General features: G+C 42.7%; 1 protein-coding gene across 1 annotated transcript in view; it reads left to right on the forward strand.

Annotated features, from left to right (window-relative positions):
* Window positions 1-4984, forward strand: part of atosa (atos homolog A) — a 119376-nt gene extending 114392 nt beyond the window's left edge. Inside the window, exon 12 of the mRNA XM_084337200.1 lies at window positions 3898-4984. Coding sequence (XP_084193326.1) covers window positions 3898-4051 — 154 coding nt within the window. The 3' untranslated portion in view covers window positions 4052-4984. The remainder of the gene's footprint in view (window positions 1-3897) is intronic.
* The last annotated feature ends 17921 nt before the right edge of the window (window positions 4985-22905 follow it).

Genomic DNA, 22905 nt, shown 5'->3' on the forward strand with positions numbered 1-22905 from the left:
ACTTATGTAGATACTTATATCATAATAAAATGACTGTGTTAGGAAACAGAAGAGGGCTACGCGTGGAGGAGTGTGAGCTAAGCTAAGGCTAACTCCACACCACCGTGAGTGTAAGCAGAAAAGGGGTATGCGCGGAGGAGTGTGAGCTAAACTAAGGCATCGTTACCCAGCATCTACAATTTCTTTAGCCACCCTGGACTCCCATACTGACATCAACTCTTACACCTCATCAACTCAAACATTGACAGTGTCACCAAACTTAACCAGATTACTACACTCTCCAATCAGAAGCTGTGGATGAACAGAGGTCTGTATACTGCTAAAGGCACATGACACATCTTTTAGATCTGGTGACAAGCAGGCATACTGTTCAGCCAGGGATAACCTGAATAGGGGAATCAAGCGGGCCAAGCATCGTCAACTTGTCACTAGCCTAGGCAGTTGTCCCAGCATGCTTTAAAACCACCTCCATCGTGCCAGTGCCGAAAAACACTCCTCTGCCACAAGCCTCAATGACTTCTGCCCTGCTGCACTCACCCCCATTATCATGAAGTGCTTCGAGAGGCTGGTCCTGGCTCACATCACATCTGGCCTTTCACCCTCACTGGACAGACACCAATTTGCCTACCATGAGAACAGGAGCACGGAGGACACCATCTCCTCACCGCTACATTCCGCCCTCTCCCACCTGGATGAGAGCAATACCTCTCATCCGAACAAGTAGCGACAGCTTTTAACACCTACTTTGTTGAGTCAGTCAAAACACTAGCCAGCTCCCCGTCCACTGATGTTCTACATACACCAGTCGATGAAACACAACACGTCTTCTCCATGAAGGAAGTCTCAGAGCCCCAGGTGCGCCGAATTCTAGGAGCAGTCAAAAGCTCCTTAGCTAAAGATGTGTTTGGGTTGGATTCCTCCTTCCTCAAACATCACAGAGAGTCTAGTGAGCCCCATCACCAAAATGGTCAACACCTCCATTCGAGACGCCATGTTCCCACAGGCCTGGAAATCAGCCATTATCACTCTGATTTTCAAGGCAGGGGATGCTACAGAGGTTACCAATTACCAACCTATTAGCATTCTTCCAGTAGTATCAAAGATAACAGAGAAGTGCATAGCAGAACAACTCATCACTCAACTTAATAACACTCTTTTCTCACTCCACCCCATGCAGTTCGGGTTTCGAGCGAGGAACTCAACCGAAACAGCAAACTGCTTCTTTCTGGAGTCAATCAAAACAAAGATGGACAAGTGTGCCGTGGTCGGAGCAGTGTTCCTTGACCTGAGAAAGGCCTTTGACACCATCAGTCATGACCTACTTACCACCAAGCTTTCCAGGTTCAACTTTTCACCCACGGCAATAAAAGGGATTAACAACATCACATCACCCCCCTTGAAATATGATGTCGGGGTACCTCAAGGATCGATCCTGGGACCTTTGTTGTTCAGTCTGTTCATAAACGACTTGCCCTCTGTCTGTGCTGGGACAACAGCCCCAGATACAGATGTATGCAGACAACACAGTGGTTTACGTGCATGCAAACAACAAAGCCCAGGCAGCACACAAACTGAACGCAATAATGGCACGCACAGTAAAATGGCTCTCAGAAAACTCTCCACCTCAATGCAAATAAAACAGTCTGCATGTTCTTCGAAAAAAATATCATCTGTAACACCTGACCCAGACGTGTTTGCAGCAAAGGAGAGGCTTGAAGTAGTCAAAGATTTTAAATACCTCGGAATAACCTTGGACTCTAACCTCACCTTCAAAAAACAGGTAAAAAAAGTCACACAGGCCGTAAAATTTAACATAGCCAACTTTAAATACATCCAAGACTGCCTCAACATGGAAACAGCCAAACTCTACTTCAACTCAGTAATTATGTCCCATCTGACATACTGCATAACCAGCTGGTCTCAGACCTGCAAAACCACATTGACACCAATTCATTCAGTTCATAAACAGGCCCTGAAGGTGTTGGACAAGAAACCCTTTTGCCACCACCACTGTACCAACCTCCAAAAACATGCCCTGCTAAGCTGGGAAAACATGCTGAAACTAAAAGATGCCAGCCTGATATATAAAATCCAACACGGTCTAGCCCCACCACCTCTCTCACAGTTTTTAACAGAAAGCAGCAGGTTCACCAGAACAGTGCTAGAGGGAAATGTCATCATCCCAGGGAGAAAAAGCACATTTAGCAAATCAGCCTTCTCGATCAGAGCTGCAGAGTTCTGGAACACCATCCCATCACACATCCGCAGTACTAATACACTCGGGTCCTTCACACACACACACACACACACACACTCAAATCATGGCTGTTACAAAATCAGGTCTGTGACCATTAGCAAGTCACGTCGCAGTCCAGCTGCCCAGCCCCCATATGCTTGCCTACTAGCCTGACTGTCCTTATTGTGATTGTGATTTATGATTATGTATATGTGTGCTTGCCATATGTGTGCCTGCCTATACAGTGTTTATACATGTATAGCTTTGATTTGTCCCTGTACACTGTTTTTTATAGATGCACGAATGCCTAGAGAGTGAATGTACAGAATATGTTTTAAACTGTTTTTATATTAGCTTTAATGTCCTTCTATTTTTCTGTTTCTAGCCCAGGGACTACAACTGAAAACTAGCAACCCTGCTAATGTTGGCATATTTACAGTTTTAATTTGTATTAATTTATAAATGTATAAACTGTTGATTGATATGCACTGTCCCTGATCAAATAAACTGCGTAAACGAAAATTTTACTAAACCTATGAGAATGCTGTCATCGACTTCAGCTCAGCATTCAACACCATCATTCCCTCCAAACTCATCTCCAAACTTGGTGACCTTGTGGAAACCAAGGACCTTGACATTAACCCCTCTGTCTGCAACTGGATACTTGACTTCCTAACTAACAGACCCCAGTTTGTTAGGATAGACAATCTCACCTCCACCCTCACCCTGAACACCGGCATCGCAAGGCTGTGTGCTGAGCCCCCTTCTCTACTCCCTCTTCACCCACGACAGCACTCCTATATGGTACCAAACACCATTATTAAGTTTGAAGACAACACAACAGTAGTGGGCCTCATCAAAAACAACTGAGTCTACAGGGAGGAGGTCCAGCAGCTGGCGGCATGGTGCGCCAACAACAACCTGGCCCTCAACACCAAGAAAACCAAGGAGCTTTTTTCATCATGGACTTCAGGATGACTAGAGCCGGTGCGCACACCCCCGTCCATATCAACGGGACGATGGTCGAGTGTGTCTCCAGCTTAAAATTCCTGGGAGTCCACATCTCTGAGGACCTCTTTTGGACCCTCAACACCTTGTCACTGGTCAAGAAGGCTCATCAGCTCATCAAGGCTCCTTCCTGAGGAGACAGAGGAAAGCCCACCTGTCTTCTCTGGTGAACTTTTACTGGTGCGCCATAGAAAGCATACTCACCAACTGCATCAGTCTGGTACGGCAACTGCACAGCCTCAGACCGGAAAGCACTGCAGAGGGTGGTGAAAACCGCCCAACGCATCACTGGTACATCACTCCCTGCAATTGACTCCATTGCCTATACCCTAGGCTGTTACCCATACTGTATGAACTTTGAACTCTGTTGCCTATACTCAATGTATACCTACCTACTGCTTTCACTGTTTACAACTGCCCTACAATGTAATCATAATCATAACTATCTACCTCATACAAGTCTACCCATTTAACTGTATGATAGAATGTACAATAGTGCTGTATATATATTGTACATTTATATGTACCGCATATAGCCTATATATATATCCATATCGGTCTAAATATACCTGCATACAATCCTATATACTTACTTATTGAAATGAGTAGTAATTGAGTTTATCCTCTTGTCTTTCTCTCCCTCCCTACCTCAGGTTCCAGAGCACTAAGTCTGGGAAGATCTACCTCCATAGAGACATCCGTCTGTTGTTCTCCAGGAAGTCCATGGAGGTGGACAGCGGTGCTGCCTATGAGCTCCAGTCCTTCACCGAGTCCCCTGCAGACCCCCCCTTCTCCCCCCGCTGCTGAGGCATGCAGGCCACTACCCTAGCCTAAATCACCCACTAGTCACCTTGCCGCTAGCCCATGGCTATTGTTTGAACGGGGTCTAATGGAGAGGGTACATGTACGCCAGTCAACCTGCTGAGCCAGTGCCCCAAATCCTTAAGTTCCATTTCTGCCTGTCTCAGACAAAAGTAATGGGAACTAAGAGTCTGGGAGAGAGGGAAGGCGTCATAAATGAAAACATATTCTCCATTTACTGTGACACATTGGTGTTGCTAAAGTCACAGTTCAACGGGGTTCAATTTTAGATGCCACTCTCCTAGCCAGCAGGGCCTTACCAAAATGTTAATAGGGAACCTTAGTTTTCTTTCTCTGGCCTTACTTCAGTTGTGTACCCTCCCTAGCGTCTGGCAGGAGAGGAGAGCACAGGGATGGTCTCTTAAGCCAATCAGAGCCCTCAGGCCACTCCGATAGCTGATCTCAAAGCAGGGAGTCCAAATGACTGATGGGGTGGGGTGTGTCTATATGAAACCTAGGACGTGGCCATTTTCAGCTGTGGCTCCTACTCCCCAGATGTGCACCGAGCTCAGTTCAACCATGGACCACTGATGAAGTCGAATAAGCAATCAAGCCAGAGCAAATCTACGATGACATCAGAACCGCACTGTGTTTTTTCCATGATAACTGGAAATTAAACGACGACAAAAAATAGTAATATTCTAATAGTTTTTTTTGTACTGTTACAGAAACCACTTTATGGGAAGTGTTGCAATAGAAAGAGTAACCTTAGTTTAGTGTTTTACACATTTACTTTACCTACCATCAGTTATTTAATATTTAAATTAATACTTCACTTACTCCTGTGACGTCTGTCATGCTAAGCATTATGGTGTAGTGAAAACTCTGTAAATCATGTATTTTTGACATTAATATTCAAATCTAAAAAAGAAGAAAAGATTAAATATATCTATATATCTTATAAAGTGATCTTTAAATCTGTTCTGTGTCTTTGTGTTCTATTTTAACACCTGCTATGTGCTTTGCTCTCCTGACACTCCCATCCTCACAGACATACACTGAGGAAACAAGAACAACATAAAGTTCTCTTGTATTTTAAAGGAACATTATGGGAAATGTGCTTAACGTCTTCTCCAAAGTCAGACAAGAAGGTAGATACCAATGTCCTCTGTGCGTTAAGTAGAAAGCTATCTGACTGCAAGCTAGCCTAGCTTTGCACTATTTTCTTGTCTGACTGGAGAAGACGGTAAGCACATTTCCCATAATGTTGGCATGTTCCTTTAAAGTTACAACATTGCATTGCTCATATGGGCAGGAATGAGTCAGTGGTAAAACCACAGCCTGTGTAGTCAAAACATTCATGAGTAAAGTTAGTGACTAAATAGTCACGTAAAGTAGGGTTAAACTGCAATTATCACCCATACCTACCATAGATGGATTACTGGTTCCATCATCCTATCTTAATTCCATGAAATAATATGGCCCCTAATTCAATCACATGTAAGTGGTATAACAGAAATATAAAGATACACAATTTATTTCAGTTGAATAGTTGGCACCACACCTGAATGTACATTTATTTTAACTGTCGTGATAAAGTAAGACATCATTGCTTTGCTCAGTTCAAGGATGTTACACAATTGCAAGTGGATAAGTGAACTGCATCTACAAGATATTTTTCATACATTATTGTGATATTTCAAATTGAAGTTGGCAATGCGGTTTGGGGCACATAATTGGCCATGTAATACATTTGTAGTGTGTAACAGTTAATCCATAGTATAAATATTTTTAGGCATGTTAGTCTTTAATTTGTCAATGGGAATGGGCTTCTTCATTGAGCCCTTATCCTTATCATTGGGGCACAGGTATCACTTTTTATTATAAAGACCTACAAGCTAATATGTACATAACATGTAACTAATATGTACATACATTAGACATTGCATGCAAACCACATAGCATAAGTAATGCATCAAAAACATATGGGGTCCTTAGGAACCTATTATTAACATGTATATAACAGCATATCCATAGGCGGCGGGTATATATAGGCTAGGGGGGGCTATGCCTACCCAGAATATTATGCTCGGAATCTTGAAATGTATATAATATGCGCAGGCTGCTGGCTATTGTGTGTGTCTTGTGCTGCAGCCGGCTGGCCGAGGTGTCAACGACGAAGGTGTCAATCGGTGGCAGCGTTTAACATTCCAGGTACAGGCAGTAACCAATCACGCATAGGCTCAGGTTAAATAATGTAGCCAATCACATCATTCACATGATCATCCTGATGCCGCAGTAAGCAACATCTGTGTTCTGAATTTCAGCCCGCCGATCGCTTTGTAGCGAACACCAGCGCACTATTTTGAGTCAAATTTCAAAAAGCAAAATACAGTATTTTTCCAAGGCATAAACAAAGTAATTTAGAAGCTGCACCGGGCTGGCCCCGGGCATTACTACGGATCACCTGAGGCTGTATGTTGTTTTATCTTGCCATACAGGGCTTGCTCTAAGAGGACATGATGAGAGTCCGAGTTCATCAAATCGTGGAAACTTTTTAGAGCTACTACTGTATGTACATTGTTTTCAAAGCATGATGAGATCTAAATTACGATTTAAGTTGTGAACGGTCTTTCTCACCAAGACGAAACGTCGCATTTATCTGCATTAAGGTAAGACAATGGTTAATATATTATTGGATGCCTTCATTTGAACACTTAATTTGCACTATATGAAATGAGTGGGGCTCGCTGTAGTAGCCTAGTGTGTGTGTGTATATGAAATCAGAACCTGGACAGCATCATTTGCGTGCAACCAAAAAAAAAGGAATGTCAAGCTCACCCGCCGCCTATGAGCATATCACTGGGGTATTATGCAACCAGATGCAACTCTTCTCCTAGGCCCCTAATGTCATTATTGCATGGGTAGTTAGTGTACCCAAAAAGTTATGGTTCTGTAACTTCTGTTATGTCAGTCTGTGCATCCAAAGAGTTTTGCCCGTGCACAAATGCAATAGTATCCAGCTGCAGCCCGGCAGACCATACTGGGCTCCTCCCACTGCCACACTGTCAGACCGAGATGCTTCCAGCTGCAGAACCACGTCTCCACCACAGTAGCGGCGGGTTGAGGCCCCGGCGGGCTGAGACCCCGGCGGGTTGAGACCCCTCGCTTCCATTGGCTGATTTGGGTCACGTGACCGTCCCACCCAATGGCTAGTTCAAAGTCACCGCTAAGACATGTCTGGACATGCCCGGTTCTGCGCAAGAATACGAGACAGAAATAAGGCTGGTACTAGATTGTTCACCTTACGTATAAATACGTCGCAGGTGGATACAGCAGTTAGTTACCCAATAAGTTGAAGCCTCACACCACGATACAACGTGCTGTGAAGTGGGCCCGTTTTGCCCCAAAATAGAGCCTTGAGACCGCGTGCGAATTGATAGCTGAAGTGTCAGAGTTTAACGCTGGATCGTCGAGTTCGACCTATTCTATTATTAAGTAATAGTCTATTATGTATAGTGTATCGTGCGGCTACCGTTCTACAGTGACCAGCATTACCAACGTTTCATCGTACCGAGCTAGTGTGCTTATCCAGGCTGGGCGGCTTAACCTGGTGCCGTCATCCGAGGAGCCCTAGACGAGAACCGTGTGGATATGTACACTGGATAACCTACCCGACGACTACAGAGCCCTTTTCGGCCGGATTATATTTGCTTTGGTCCTGTAGCTGTTGGAGCGGAGAATCGTCTACACCCACTGTTGTGTGGGATTTACCCTGTGAGGAGCACCGTCGAGCCCGCCTCTAGTACTCTGAGGCTGGCTAGCTTTCCTCCATGCGGCACTGCATACCGGAGAATAGCTGTTGTTCGTCTACGGATCAAGGGATTATTGCACTGTCTCCTGTACCTGGAGTCTCCTTATTCCTCGTTGACCCAGACTTTCTGCTACCGACAAATCCTCTCCCCTGCTGGCTTACAACCGGAGGGACCCCTTTAGTATCTCCAGCTGATCTACTAGGGTACCATATATAATTCTTATGATACAGGTGGTATTAATTATCTCCTGCGTAATATGCTCATGGACTTACGCTCTTGACCTATTCATGCACATTCTTCGCCTTACAAGCGCAACTCTCAATCTTGATAAGTAATGTAAGATAATCTTCGTGCTGCTAATAAATATTCTTCTAAACAGTATTTCTTGTGAAGCTGTGTTATTGTGGGTGTGTTCATCTCATATACCTGTGTACTGTATGGCCAGTAGTAATGTACATAACTCAGTAGTGGTTTAATGATACCATACTTATTCAATACAGTCAGGGAATTGTACCCCTCAGTTACACTTACTTAGAGTCAAAACTTAAGTAGAAAAACTCTACTTTGTGAATAGCAGGCTAACTAGCCATTGCGAACAGGAGCTACTAGCATGATAACGAGCCAGAAGCTAGCAGGAGCATGAGTCCTGCTACTGTGACAGAAGTGGAACCAGCGTAATCATACAGGCTGGTGTTATCAGCAGGAGCTGAGTCTACAAGAGGCTACATAGCCTGAGTCTACAAGAGGCTACATAGCCTGAATCTACAAGAGGCTACCTAGCCTGAGTCTACAGCAGGCTAACTAGCCAGAGCTAACACCAGACATAACAGTAACTAACTACCCAGTCTGGACTGAGACAAGCACAACACAGGGTTGACCCCCTGTGCAAGAAGGAAATGGACGGAAACAACAGTCCGAAAGGCCTGTGAACAATGTGCGATGGTAAGGGGGACAAAACCTGAACCAGTGCCATCGGGACGAATAGCAGTATCTGAAAGCAGGACTGAAACTACTGGAGGAAGCGGGTGTAATGGCCCAATACTCTGTACCCTACCAGCCCAATACGAACGGGGTGGCAGAGAGAGCTGTACGCTCTATAAAGGATCAGATGATCAAAGTGAATATGTTGCGATCCTGGAATGAACCGACCTCCCTCCTTAGGATACACCAAGGAGACCGACAGTACAGTTCGGACCGGAAGGATCAGAACCTGCCCTATCTCGGGCCAGGAGCATTCTTAGACGGGGGGGCTGTCCCCCGGAGTCAGTGGACGACGCAGCGAATGGCAAAAAGGAATATACTGACCCAGATCAGAACTCAGAAATGGAGGAAGACCGGGATAGGTCAAGCTCCAGAGCATCCTCAAGGTCCTCATCTAGATCAAGATCTAGGGATAGAGTTCGGTACCCAAGGGACGAACCTCCTAGACCGAACTAGACCTAGACCTCCTAGACCGAACAAGAGAGCTAAGCAGGCCAAGCAGGCCCGCATATCCTGTGACATGGAGACAGAGAGACATCGGCCTGGACCCAGGTTACAGGGCGACGAGAGCCCTGAGTGGACCTGAAAGAGAGAAAAGAAATTAGTCCTCTGTGGACTGTATCTGTGATGTCCTGCATGGCCTACGGACAGGGTCACACGACCAGGCCAACCACACTTCAATAGAGGACTGCTGCTACAATTCTCGGGGACCCGTGGGGTCGCCCGAGAAGTGACAATTCGACCTACCTCAAACTACGGGAGAGATCCAAGAGATCTGAGGGGGTGACCATAAGAACCATAACATTGTGTTCTTCAGACGACAACAACTGGGGGTGCATTGGCCGGGAACAACAGATGCAAGTCTTCCCGCCGGATACCAAGCAACGACGTGGCCCCTATCCTATCGAGCCGTCCAGCCAGGGAACAACAGATGCAAGTCTTCCCGCCGGCTACCAGGGTACCGAGGTACCAAGATGGCAGAGGGGGTGTGGAGAGTCACAGCCACATGACCCCGCAATCGCCATCTCGTCCCCCAGTACAGACGCTATTAAGACAGTGGAGAATGACAGAACAGAATGACAGAGGGGGTGTTGAGAGTCACACTAGTGACACTAGTTAATAATGACATCCTGTTCTTATGTTTATTATATATGATTGGAGCTATGTATGTGACCTGTATATTCTTTATACACTTTAAAACTATGTTACAGTTAATGTGCAGTCGGAATGGAGGCAGAAGCCTTTTTGATAAGTGCAGTCTCTATTAGAGGGGGTGGGAATGTGCTCTCTCTATCTGTGGCCTTGAGCTAAGAGCAGGCCCAAGCTGGGAGCAGGTTGGCACATTTTAACCCTTGCCTGTCTTGTCAGAAGAGAGTGTCGTCGTGGCACTTTAAAAACCACATGTATGATGTATTATTATGATTATGATATAAATGATTATGTATATATATCTGTGTATGCTATATGTACTATATACTCATGCAAGGAGTGTGTTCATGTATTGTACACTACACAGGGCAAATTGCTTCCATTTCAATACTGCTTGGCCACTAAGGAATGTGAAGACGACCTTGGGCCTCTGCTAGCCTGCTAGTAACGGATAGGGATTTTCCAGCACAAGGTAGTCTGTTGCTCCTCCAGTTACTGTGACGAATACAGGGGGAGGAGAATTCATCTGTATGTATTGTACGTTGGTTGGCTAGTGAAATGACATCACTGTGACATCACTGTTTTTGGACCAATAGAAAAGAGGTCTTGACATGATATATAAATGGCTGCTCCAACTTCGAGAGACAGATTTTTTCAGATTTTTCCATTTGTTACTTTAGAAGACACCATTCTTCTAGCTGCAGAAACCGTTTTGCTATCCTAGAGATGAGATGTTTTGTTTTATATAATCTTTTAAACTGTAATGGACATTTCTATACAGTCCTTTTTTGTAATTTGAAATAAAGATGACTTTCTATAATTATCCATTGACTTCGTGGACTGATTCCGGCCAGCAATGTGCCCCGATGCCGGCCGCGCCCTGTTTTCCTATTGAAGGTGACTATGACTGGCAGCATGTAATACAGATTGAATCAATCACTGGTTAATGCTTTTCATCTAAAAAGTTATATATTATATATATATATATTGTTACGAAGGATCAGATTAAACCGAATATATATATTTATTGCTTGATATATATTGCATAATATTTGTATATCGTCTGATATCCCTTTTGTATTCTTTGTACATATACACGGAATATCCCTTTAACCTAGTACAGACCATAATATTTCGTTCTCCTATTGGACAGCGGTCCCTTAGGCGCCACTGCCATACCCCCAGGGTCTGGTTCAAAGTCACCGTCAAAGACATGCCTGGGCATGAACGGCTCTGCGCAAGGATACGAGACAGGAATAGGGCTGGTACTAGTTTGTTCGCCTAACGTATAAATACGGCGCAGGTGAATACAGCAGTTAGTTAACGTAGTTCGAGTTACCCAAGTGAAGCCTCACCCACGATACAACGTGCGGTGAAGTATGGCCTGTTTGGCCCCAAATAGAGCATTGAGACCTCGTGCGAATTAATAACTGAAGTATCAGAGTTTAACGCTGTACCGTCGAGTTCGACCTATTCTATTCATTCAGTAATAGTCTATTTAGGTATAGTGTATCGTGCGGCTACCGTTCTACAGTGACCAGCATCACCAACGCTTCCTCGCACCAGCTAGTGTGCTTATCCAGGCTGGGCTGCTTACCCTGGCGCTTTCATCCGAGGAGCCCTAGACGAGGACCGTGTGGACCTGTACACTGGATAATCTACCCGACGACTACATAGCCCTTTTCGGCTGGATTATATTTGCTTTGGTCCTGTAATTGATGGAGCGGAGAATCGCCTACACCCACAATTGTGTGGGATTTACCCTGTGAGGAGCATCGTCGAGCCCGCCTCTCAGAAGCCTGAGGCCGGCTAGCTTTCTTCCATGCGGAGCTGCATGCCACGGAGAACAGCTGTTATTCGTCTGCGGATCAAGAGATTATTGCACCGTCTCCTGTACTTGGAGTCTCTCTATTCATCATTGACCCAGACTCTACTACCGACAAATCCTCTCCCCTTGCTGGCCTACAACCGGAGGGACCCTACCAGTATCTCCCGCTACCTTACTAGAGTACCATAGATATAATTCCTAAGATTCAGGTTGTATTCATTATCTCCTGCGTAATATGAGAATGGACATACGTTATTGATTGCTTACGCACATTCTTTTGCCTTATAAGCGCACCCTAAGTAAAGTATTATTATTATATACTATCATTGCTGCTAATAAATATTCTTAAACCCAGTTTTGTGTGGAACCGTGTCATTGTGGAGGTGTTCTCATCATATACCTGTGTACTGTATGGCCAGTAGTAATGTACATAAGACAGTAGTGGTTTAATGATACCATACTTATATAATACAGTCAGGGAATTGTACCCCTCAGTTACATATATGCTATGTACTGTATAAATACTATATATGGCAATGTTTGTTGTGCTGGGGCGTGCAAACAATGATTACGTGTTAGTACGCTAATGTTATATTATTAACAGTGGTAATACTTATTAAAAGAGTAGTAATACAACCAAGTTTTTCAAGTTCAAGTTCTTTAATAGTTGTCATACAGAAGTACAGAATACTTTCATACAAAATGCTTCTTACTGTTACGCTCCAGAGACTGTGCTAGACAAGATAGTATCAAATAACATAATAACATAATATAGCATGAATTTAGAAAATGATCAGCACTATATGCCTTCCCTCACAAATGAGGACGGTGATGATAATGATAATAATATTATTGTTATTATAGGCAATAAGAGTTCTCCTAGACATACATTCGGTTTATTACAAACAAGAAGAGATTAACAACTCTTCATGCTTACATTTCATATCAACTGGATATAACTAGACCAGTGACTTTGAAGTAATCTAGACAGAAATAGTAATTGACTCGAGAACTTGGCGAGTTTAGCACCTCGCTGGGGGATATCGAGCGGCCAAAGGGTTATATCTCAAGTAAGTGATCTGAGATAATTAGAGACAAGCCCATCGGCTCTTAACAGGCACCCAAGTGGCGACCCATCTAACGCACTGTGTCGCGAAGCGGCCAACCCGGGTTCGATTCCCGGACCCGGCGTCCTTTGCCGAATGTCTTCCCCCCGCTCTGTCTCCCGTTCTTCCTCTCTCTCTCCCTCTGCCGGACTGCCCGGTGGAACAAACAAATAAAAACCTACCAAAAACATAATTAAAAAAAATTAAATAAACACTCACCTTAACACCCACTTTAGACACTTTAACACAATTTAATTTATATTTATTAACAAAGATTTGCACTACAATTCATACCTCATTGCACCTTACCCTAAGTTTTACCTCATCCCATTTCTGCATTGTACCTCACTGTTACTCTTTTTACTCTGTATTGTATATTGTATATATGTATATATTGACTGAACACTTTATTTCATGTACTTTTGACTTTTTCTATTTGATACTTTTTATCTATTTTTATCTAGCACACTCCCAGGGGCTCATACAGGAAAAAGCATTTCATGATAATGTATTCTGTATTTTACTATGACAACTAATAAACAAACTTGAACTTGAAGAGGTCACTGTTTGGCGACGTTACAGATTCTACCTTCAAACTAAATGTTTTTTTTGTTTTCCTCTTTAAGGTTTCAGAACAGCTGATGTGTGATGGAATATCGGGGGATGATTACCAAGAAGGCCATCGCTGGACAGAGGAACACCAGGAATATGGCCTATATTACTAAACTGAATCAGTAGCACTGCAGGCCCTGTCCTCTACTCTACACGCACTCCGCTGCTTCTCCTGACGCAGGACTGAACCCCCTCCGTCCACATCGCACACCTTCCCTTCCTCTCTGGACCACGGCGACGGAGAACCGATCCGTCTCTCTTGACCTCTGCGACCTCCTGCTGCCCTCTTCGAGGGGAAAGTGCGATGTGAACGGAAGAGGATTACACGCCGCTTGGATTAAATTATTTATCTTAATTACTGTGTAATAATAATAGATGAAACTTTGTTTTGTTTTCAAAGAATAAACACCATCGCGATTCATCGTATGCTGCAGCGATACTGGGGGGGAGGGGAGGGGGGTGTACGCATTAAACCCATGTCGATTCGCCATATGATTGGTTTATTAAACTGTTCTTAGGCTTTTATGTAGCCTATTAGTAAGATTAAGAATACATCATGTGTTGTGTTTATTTTGACCTTTCCGTTTATAAAATAAAAGTTTTGCCATACAATTAGCCCCGTTTTTGTATTCATCAATGTATGTATCAATATCTGGAATTACTCCTATTTCCTATTAGTTGGCTATTTATATATTATATGGTTATTGTAAGGAAGTTATTGTATCTTATTTCTCAGGCTACACACATTGATATGAGCTATAACCAAACCCTTATGCAAGCCTAGCTTAATACAGGAAGTATCAGTAGGCCTACCGACTAGGGCTGACCTTCGAATTTTTTTTGGCAATCGAAGCTTCGGGGCCGAGCTTCGATTTTAATTCGAAGCTTCGAATTAAAAAAAATTAATTAATATTTTTTCTTTTTCTTTTAATAATTTCTTTTTCTTTTTTTATCTTATGTTGTGGGACTTGTACAGCACTTTGGTAAACTTTGTTGTTTTTAAATGTGCTCTATAAATAAAGTGGATTGGATTAATGAATTAAGTAGCCCCTTTCGTGACTGTGACGCAGCCAACACAGTGTGATTTAATTCAAGGTGGATCGCTGTTGTCGTTTGAACAACTTCAGATTTCATGGGAACTACCAATCCCCCAAATCAAGAATTTTTAAGATGAATGAAGTAAGATTTTGATTATTTGAAATATGGCCTGTGTAGACTAAACTATGCACAGAATTATGTCAGTCTACAACAGGGGTCGGCAACCCTAGGCACGCGTGCCTGCATAGGCACGCAGGGGCATTTGCATAGGCACAGGGGGCAGCAGTAAAAAAAAAATAATGATTTAAATTTTTTTTACATTTTTTATATAATAGTGAAAAATGTTGCACTGTTGTCGCATTTATCTTGTTGAAATCCTCCCACAGGTTCTTTTTACTACCACATATTTAATTGAGACCCTTTATTTGTTTATTATTTCAATTTAGCTGGAAATACATTGCTACATCATTCAGTAACATTTGCAGAGCCTTATAACAAAAACATTATTACGGTCACCATTGTGACCAGTGGGATTAATCAACAAATTTACTTATTTACTTATTTTTCTGTTAACTTATTATGGATTGAAAACTGAAAACCTTAATGCACAGTAACTGAACTCAATATTTTTAAGTTCTGGTAACTTATTATTATATATTTTTTTTTACAGTGTAGTCTTGCGATCAATCAAAACTTATTTACACGATATACCTTACATTCACCCTCCATTCACATCCTGGTGTTCTCCATTAGGCCTGTAGGTGGAGCTATGACAGCACACGTACAGTACACACACCAATGGTGTGTGATGTGTCCAAAAATGAATGGGCAAATGTGAGTGAAATGGTCGCACTGTATGCAGCTGTTTGTCTGCATTGCATCCCCCCCCCCCCCCCCCCCCAACTCAGATTTAGGGTTGATACAACCATCATAATAATATTGTTAATAATAACAATAACAATAATGATGTAATAATGTAAAAATTATCATTAAAAAGACCTGATTATGAGAAAAAAATATTACGATGCATGGAATATTGTTGAGGCACACTAGTTACAACTATATTTCAAACAGGCACTCCATGTCAAAAAGGTTGCTGACCCCTGGTCTACAAGGTCCGGATTCTACATGGTCCGGCAGGGCCGGACTGGGGAAATAATTCATACCGGGAGATATAGCGCGAAATATAGCCCCAGTCAGGCCACTTTTTAAGCGGGGGGTCTGGGGGTCCCCCACTAGGAATTATTTTGTTACAAAGACTTAATTTCCTGCATTCTGGTGAATTTTAGTGCATGTGAATCACAAACTAATGAGCCAACAATTGCTTAGTACAATGTACTGTTATGGACCTCAAATAAAACTGTTGTGGCACTAGCAATGCTACTCTCTCCACCTTCAAAAAGAAAAAAGCAAGAGCACAACATATTTTTATATTTACTATTATAATACAGTTAACCACTCTCTCCTGTAAGGGCCTTTCTTTTTCTTTGTTTTATCCCTCTCTCCTCCACCCTCTCTTTCTTCCACTGTCCATCTTGACATCAACGTTAATTGACTTTCGCTCTACTGTATCTCTCCCGAGTCCCTCACTACCTGGCTCATTGCCTGGCTGTTATTCTGCATCTGAGTGCCGTCTGCCATTCCATTCGCCGCCTCCGCTGTCAATCAGTTGTATCGCCTGGTCCCGCCTCCACCAATCACAAGCGGCAGCACGGCTCCATTGTGTGTGTGTGATCTGCGTGAGAGAGAGTCAGATAGTTCTCCAACTCTGACGCAGACAGTGAAATCCTGGTTGTTCCCCACCCATCTAGGTTATCTAACTATCGCGCCGCGCCGCCGCCACAACTAGAAACAATGGCCTGGCAAAAAAAAAAAAAAAAAATCTTTTTTTTTATCTGTGCAGGCCAGGCCACCGGGAAAACTCCCGGTGCTCCCGATGGCCAGTCCGGGCCTGTGGTCCGGCAATGTAGACCTTGTAGACTCCACTACAGACCAATTATCAGTGAATGTTCATGCATTTTTAAGAAGGGCTACTTCCACAAAAAAACAAAGAACTCACCAAAACATCTCAGTAGCACCTTATCTAAATGTTCTATTTCATATATGGAGATTCATATTTATTCATGTATGCATGCATTTCTACATTTTATTTCCTATTTTGTTTATTCATCCCAGTATCTTTCTTTCTTATGTGTGGAATTCTACAAGGCATTTACATTCACATTTACATTTAGTCATTTAGCTGACGCTTTTATCCAAAGCGACTTACAAGTTCTGTACGACAGGTCATCAGGAAGGATACAACTCTATCAGCTGAGTAACAATATTCATCAAAGTGTTGCGTGTTACAGTGTAGGTTAGTTTATTAGGTGCATGACAGTAAGGTTAGTTAGGGTTAGATTTTTTTTATTTTATTTTTTAAATTTTATTTCAGATAATGGTTGAAGAAGTGCGTCTTTAGTCGACGGCGAAAGATTGGATGAGATTCGGCTGTCCTAACTGGGGTGGGTAGTTCATTCCACCATTGTGGGGCAAGGACTGAGAATAGGCGTGTAGGTGGTGTATATGTGTTTGAGGATGATATCCTTCAAACAGGCAATAGTGATGATATAATTTGGGCAGTGCTGAGCTGGGTTACTTTCCTCCAGTGTATTTGTCCCCCGGCCCCACCCAATGGCCCCATGCACACACACACACACACAGGGACGTGCACAGGACTTTAGAAAGGCAGGTGCCCGAAATGAGAAAAGGGCATGAATTATTAAATGCAATGCGAGCGCGCATAGCGCGCATGCCCGATTTTTGGGGTTAATACAAGTCTATGGTACATTCAGTTTCACCGATAGATGTCACCAAAACTACATAGTGTCCCTTTAATAACACAATATGCGCTCCAGACCAACAGCTGCGAGAGAGAGAGAGAGAGAGAGAGAGAGAGAGAGAGAAAGAGAGAGAGAGAGAGAGAGAGAGAGAGAGAGACCGACCGAGACCGCATTAACTACCTTGTTTAGTTGAAACGTGGTCCAGGTCAGGAGGGCTTGATGAAGTATTATGTCCACTGTCCCACAGTCACAGACTGTTGTCTTGATGTATATCCACTGTCCTCCAGACTGCATCCAGCCAAATAGCTTATTGTTAGCACTGTAGCTTTGTTGTTGTCAAACTTGTCACCACACAGGACATTCACGAAGTCAAAAACTAATAGCGCTTGCCGATTGGTGCTAAGAACAGCAGGGCGGGTGCAAGCCGTGTGACGTAATTGGCAGACTTGACTGTCAATCAAAATTATTCTGTTTTCCGTCAGAGAGGAGAGGAGAGTGAGAAAGAGAGAGAGAGAGAGAGAGAGAGAGAGAGAGAGAGAGAGAGAGAGAGAGAGAGAGAGAGATAGAGAGTATGCTGCGTGATTTTCCTGCACTAGCAGCAGACAGGGAGGGGCTGGGGAGGGGTGATCTGGCGACGTGTTTCACGAAAATATACAGTGCACTGCAAACCCGACATTTTATTTTGTTGGGCAAATACCTTACCTGATGAAGTGTACTCTTGCTTTGTTTTAGTTGAAATAGTAACTGTAAAAAAAGAGGTCTCGACTCGAGTGTGAGCTCAACAACAGCTGGATATCAATTTCGTGTTCAGTGCACTGCTGTGCTGCTGGCCCTGCGCAGTTTACATCATCTCATGATCATCACCCACCCACGTGCTATGCCTATGCGTAATAGGTCCTTCCAGGCTGGAAGGACCTATTATTTACAAGAGGGGTGGCATTTCTCTTTCTTTACCTAATATTTAGATTCTATAGTGACATCTTTCATTTGGAAGGGCAGGGCAGTATATCTATATGTGCAACAGTAAAAAAAAAAAAAAAAAAAAAAAAAAAGAGGGTGGCATAAAAAGGGCACTTTCTAATGAAAAATGAAAAAGGCAGGTGCCCGGGCACCCCTTCACCCCTATGTATGCACGTGCCTGCACACACACACCGAAGTAAAAATAAAAATAAAATAAAAAACTTGATTTTTTTTTTTTTTTTTTTTTTACTTCGATTTTTTTTTAATGTTCGAAGCTTGTGCCATCGAACGAAGCTTCGAAGTATTTAAGACAGCCCTACTACCGACCATAAGGCAATAGTCTCAATGGGTTTCAGAATAACCAGGGAGTGATACTGGAGTCCCTAAACAGTTGGTTGTTGATATATAGTCTATCCACCGACACGTTTGTTTAGGCTTCGATGTTCTTTCATGATATGATATAATAGCTTACGTCTTCCATTGATCTCGGGAGGAAATTGGTCATTCATGCCAAAGGTGGTGTTCTTTAACTCCCTGCCCCTACCCTTGACAAGCTCCTTCTGCTGGTGATGCTCAAAACGAGCCACTATTGCCCGTGGTCTGTCCCCTGAGGGTTTTCCCATTCTGTGTACTCTAGAGAAGGTGATGTTCTGAACAGTGTCCCTAGGCAGTCTTAGCTGGTCTGACATAAACTCCCTTATGACTGTTTCACAGTCCTTGCTCTCTCTCTTGCTATCCCTGTAAAAACCAGATTGTCTTGCATAGACCTACACTGTACATCCAGAAGAGATTCCTTCAACTTCCTGTTGTCTATCTCAATTATGTCTACTTTGTTTCCCATGTATTCCACCTTTCCTTTCAGCTCAGCATTATCCTTGACCAGCTCATCAATTTGTCTCTGACTGAACTCCAAGCTTTCTTTGAGGTTCTTAATTTCCTGCATCATCAAGTCCAACATATCCAGTTTATCAAGTCTCTTATTGATGGCCTGTAATGTTAGATTCATGTCAACCTCTCTTATTGTCAGTGCTTCCTCCAATGAAGCTTCCTCTGCATCTTCAATGTCAGAACGTGATCTTTTACTCAGTTTGGGCTTAATACAGTCTGTAATCTTCTGTGACTTTGTCTGAATGTTAAGTTTCACAGGTGAAATTTCAGGGGAGCTCCCACAGACCGTAGTACAATATATACATACATGAACAACACATATAACACTGTACATAACAGAATATTTTAAATAAAGTGCATGATGAGTGGTAACAGTGATTATCAAGTCCAGGTAAGTGCATGGTGCACGTGAGGGGACAGTCAATGAGCGTTTAACAGTCTGACTGCTTGGGGGAAAAAGCTGTTCTTAAATCTTGAACTCTTGGCATGTATGGACCGGTATCTCCTCCCTGGGGGAAGGAGCTGAAAGAGGTGATGTGCTGGGTGAGACTGGTCCTTGATGATACACTTGGAGCGGTGGAGGCAGCGGGAGGTGAAGACGGAGGTGATGTTTGGTAGAGGAGTCCCGACGATCCTGCCTGCCGCCTTCACCACCCTCTGTAGAGCCTCTTGCTCTGCCTTTGTGCAGCTGGAGAACCACACAGACACACCGTAGGTCAGCACACTCTCTATAGTTACTGTCTGTACAATACTGCTGTAGGCCTATAATACTTATGTAAATAAGTAAGGCAATTGAAATATATCTGCAGTACAGCTCAATACACACAATTGTTAAGGGGATGCAGACCAGAGAAAGACTTCCGTCTTGTTTACATCAGGGTCCCCCATTTTCAATTCATCATAAATGTACAGTTCCCTCCCCCTTGTATATATTTACTGTATGTCACAAATGTAACAGTACTGCATGGTCTGCATCCCCTTAACAATTGTGTGTATTGAGCTGTACTGCATTCTGCAATCTGTTAATAAAGTTTTCAATCAATCAATCGGTCACTGTACCCATTCTACAATCTGTTAATAAAGTTTTCAATCAATCAATCGTCACTGTACCCATTCTGCAATCTGTTAATAAAGTTTTCAATTAATCAATCAATCTGTCACTGTACCCATTCTACAATCTGTTAATAAAGTTTTCAATCAATCAATCAGGGCCTGTGGCGGTCACGTGTACCCATTCTGCAATCTGTTAATAAAGTTTTCAATCAATCAATCAATCCCGCAGTGCAACATGACCCAAATCAGCCAATGCCCGCAGTGCAACACTCCAATTCAGCCATTGGGTGGGACGGTCACGTGACCCAAATCAGCCAATGGAAGCGAGGAGTATTGCACTGTGCGGGATTGATTGATTGATTGATTGATTGAAAACTTTATTAACAGATTGCAGAACGGGTACAGTACAGCTCAATACACACAATTGTTAAGGGGATGCAGACCAGAGAAAGACCTCAATGCAGTACTGTTACATTTGTGACATACAGTAAATATATACAAGGGGGAGGGAACTGTACATTTATGATGAATTGAAAATGGGGGACCCTGATGTAAACAAGATGGAAGTCTTTCTCTGGTCTGCATCCCCTTAACACATCCTGCACCAAAAACGTTGTACGTGTTTCAAGTTCATGCTAATTCTGCCAATCCACGGCGTACAACATTATTGAGATCATATTTCATTTTTTTGCCATGTTATTCATATTTCCCTCACGGAGCCTGGTCTGATGCAGTGTGAGCCGGCACAACTCTGCAACGCTTCAATACTGCCCCACGGTGGATGATCGGCGAGTTGCCAAACCGGAAATGGACGAGTCGATCTCGGTGCGTCTCCGAAATGCGTCCGGCCACTCACATATTGTTGCGGGACTGTAGACACACGTCTGTGTGTAGCGATCACTGCCATAACGCAATAATCTATACGATTTGGCCGTGTATTATGATTATACAAACCGGAAATGGATTTAGGCGATTGCTGTCAAATAAGTGGGATCTTTTTCCTCCAGTCTCATCGTCGAACGGTAAGAGGATGCTGACGTTACTTTCAGCCTGTTTGTTTATTATTATCCATGCAAACTGCTCTGATCAATATATCACCCATACTACATAAAGCATTTAACGACGATCACGGAATTATAAACGACCCTCCGTTCATCCGCGCATGATCAGTCATAATGTTTAGGACCATGTACAGTTGAACATTTTAATATAGCGTGGATCGGCAACAAACGGCATTTGATAATCTATATATGCGTTTATGCCTATATCTCACGTTCTAGGAATTACTGCAGATAACGATAAAAACATATTTATATTCTAGACGGTATTTTCGTATGAATGAAAAAATAAAACGTTCCTACATCCTGAACGATAGATAATCGATGTTGAATCGGCCATAGTAATGTCAATTTAGCAATACAATTAAAAAAGTTATAGCCCTGCAAAGAAGGTGAACATCTCCATAGACTTACAGTGCTGGCAGAGAATGGTATAATATGCTCAAATTGCGTGGCAGGGAATGTGTTAACAATTGTGTGTATTGAGCTGTACTGCAGATATATTTCAATTGCCTTACTTATTTACATAAGTATTATAGGCCTACAGCAGTATTGTACAGCCAGTAACTATACTTTTGCTCACACAATATCTTGAATGAATGAGTTTATTTATTTCGAACATAAATTGAAAATAAATAATAATAAAAAACAAGTAATAAACGGATAAAAAAAAAACAAGCAGTTCATGTATAATATTGTAAAATAGCTTAGACATAGCCTACTTGCATATAATAGTCATGTATAATAATTCCTTAATTACCATCATACGTACCCACCACATCACAATAGACTGTAGTGTATAGCATATAGCAAATGGTTTTACTTTTATAAGTGTTACCCCAAATCTCCACACAGTAGTTCAGATATGGTATACTAGTGAGCAATATAGAATGTACAGTGATTTATCCCCGCAGATGAATGTAACCTTCTGAGTCTTGGCAAATAACACCTCCATGCAGTCTTTGAATGCTTCAATGCTGGAATCTGGAGCTCTGTATACACAACTGACAATCACGTTTCTCAGATCTCTACTGAGATACAATCCATCAAGTTGTCAATGGTAGTTGACATGCATTCTACAACCTTATATTTGAGGCTATTTTTTATATATAGGGCTACACCCCCACCTCTTTTCCCAATCCTGTTAATATAATTGAGTTCATATCCATTCAACTCAATATCAACTATTTTCTCAGAGCTAAACCAAGTTTCGGATATTGCTATGATATTGAAAGGTTTATGGAATTGCTCCAAATATTCTTTAATGTTTTGATGGTTAGCATATAAGCTTCTGCTGTTGAAGTTTTAAACAATATAAAACTTAAAAGTATTATTATTATAAGCTTCTGCTGTTGAAGTTTTAAACAATATAAAACTCATTATTATTATTATCCGTTTCCCCAAGATGGCGGCGGTCTCGTGACCAAATTCAGCCATTGGGTGGGTGCATAGGCGGCGGGTATATAAGGCACGGGGAGGCAATGCCGACCCAAACGCCCCAGTCTGCACATTATTATAGGCAGCCTAGGCTACGGTATTGTGTGTGTATG

The sequence above is a fragment of the Notolepis coatsorum genome (genome assembly GCF_963971535.1).
Source record: "Notolepis coatsorum genome assembly, chromosome: 20".
NCBI classification, from domain to species: Eukaryota; Metazoa; Chordata; class Actinopteri; order Aulopiformes; family Paralepididae; genus Notolepis; species Notolepis coatsorum.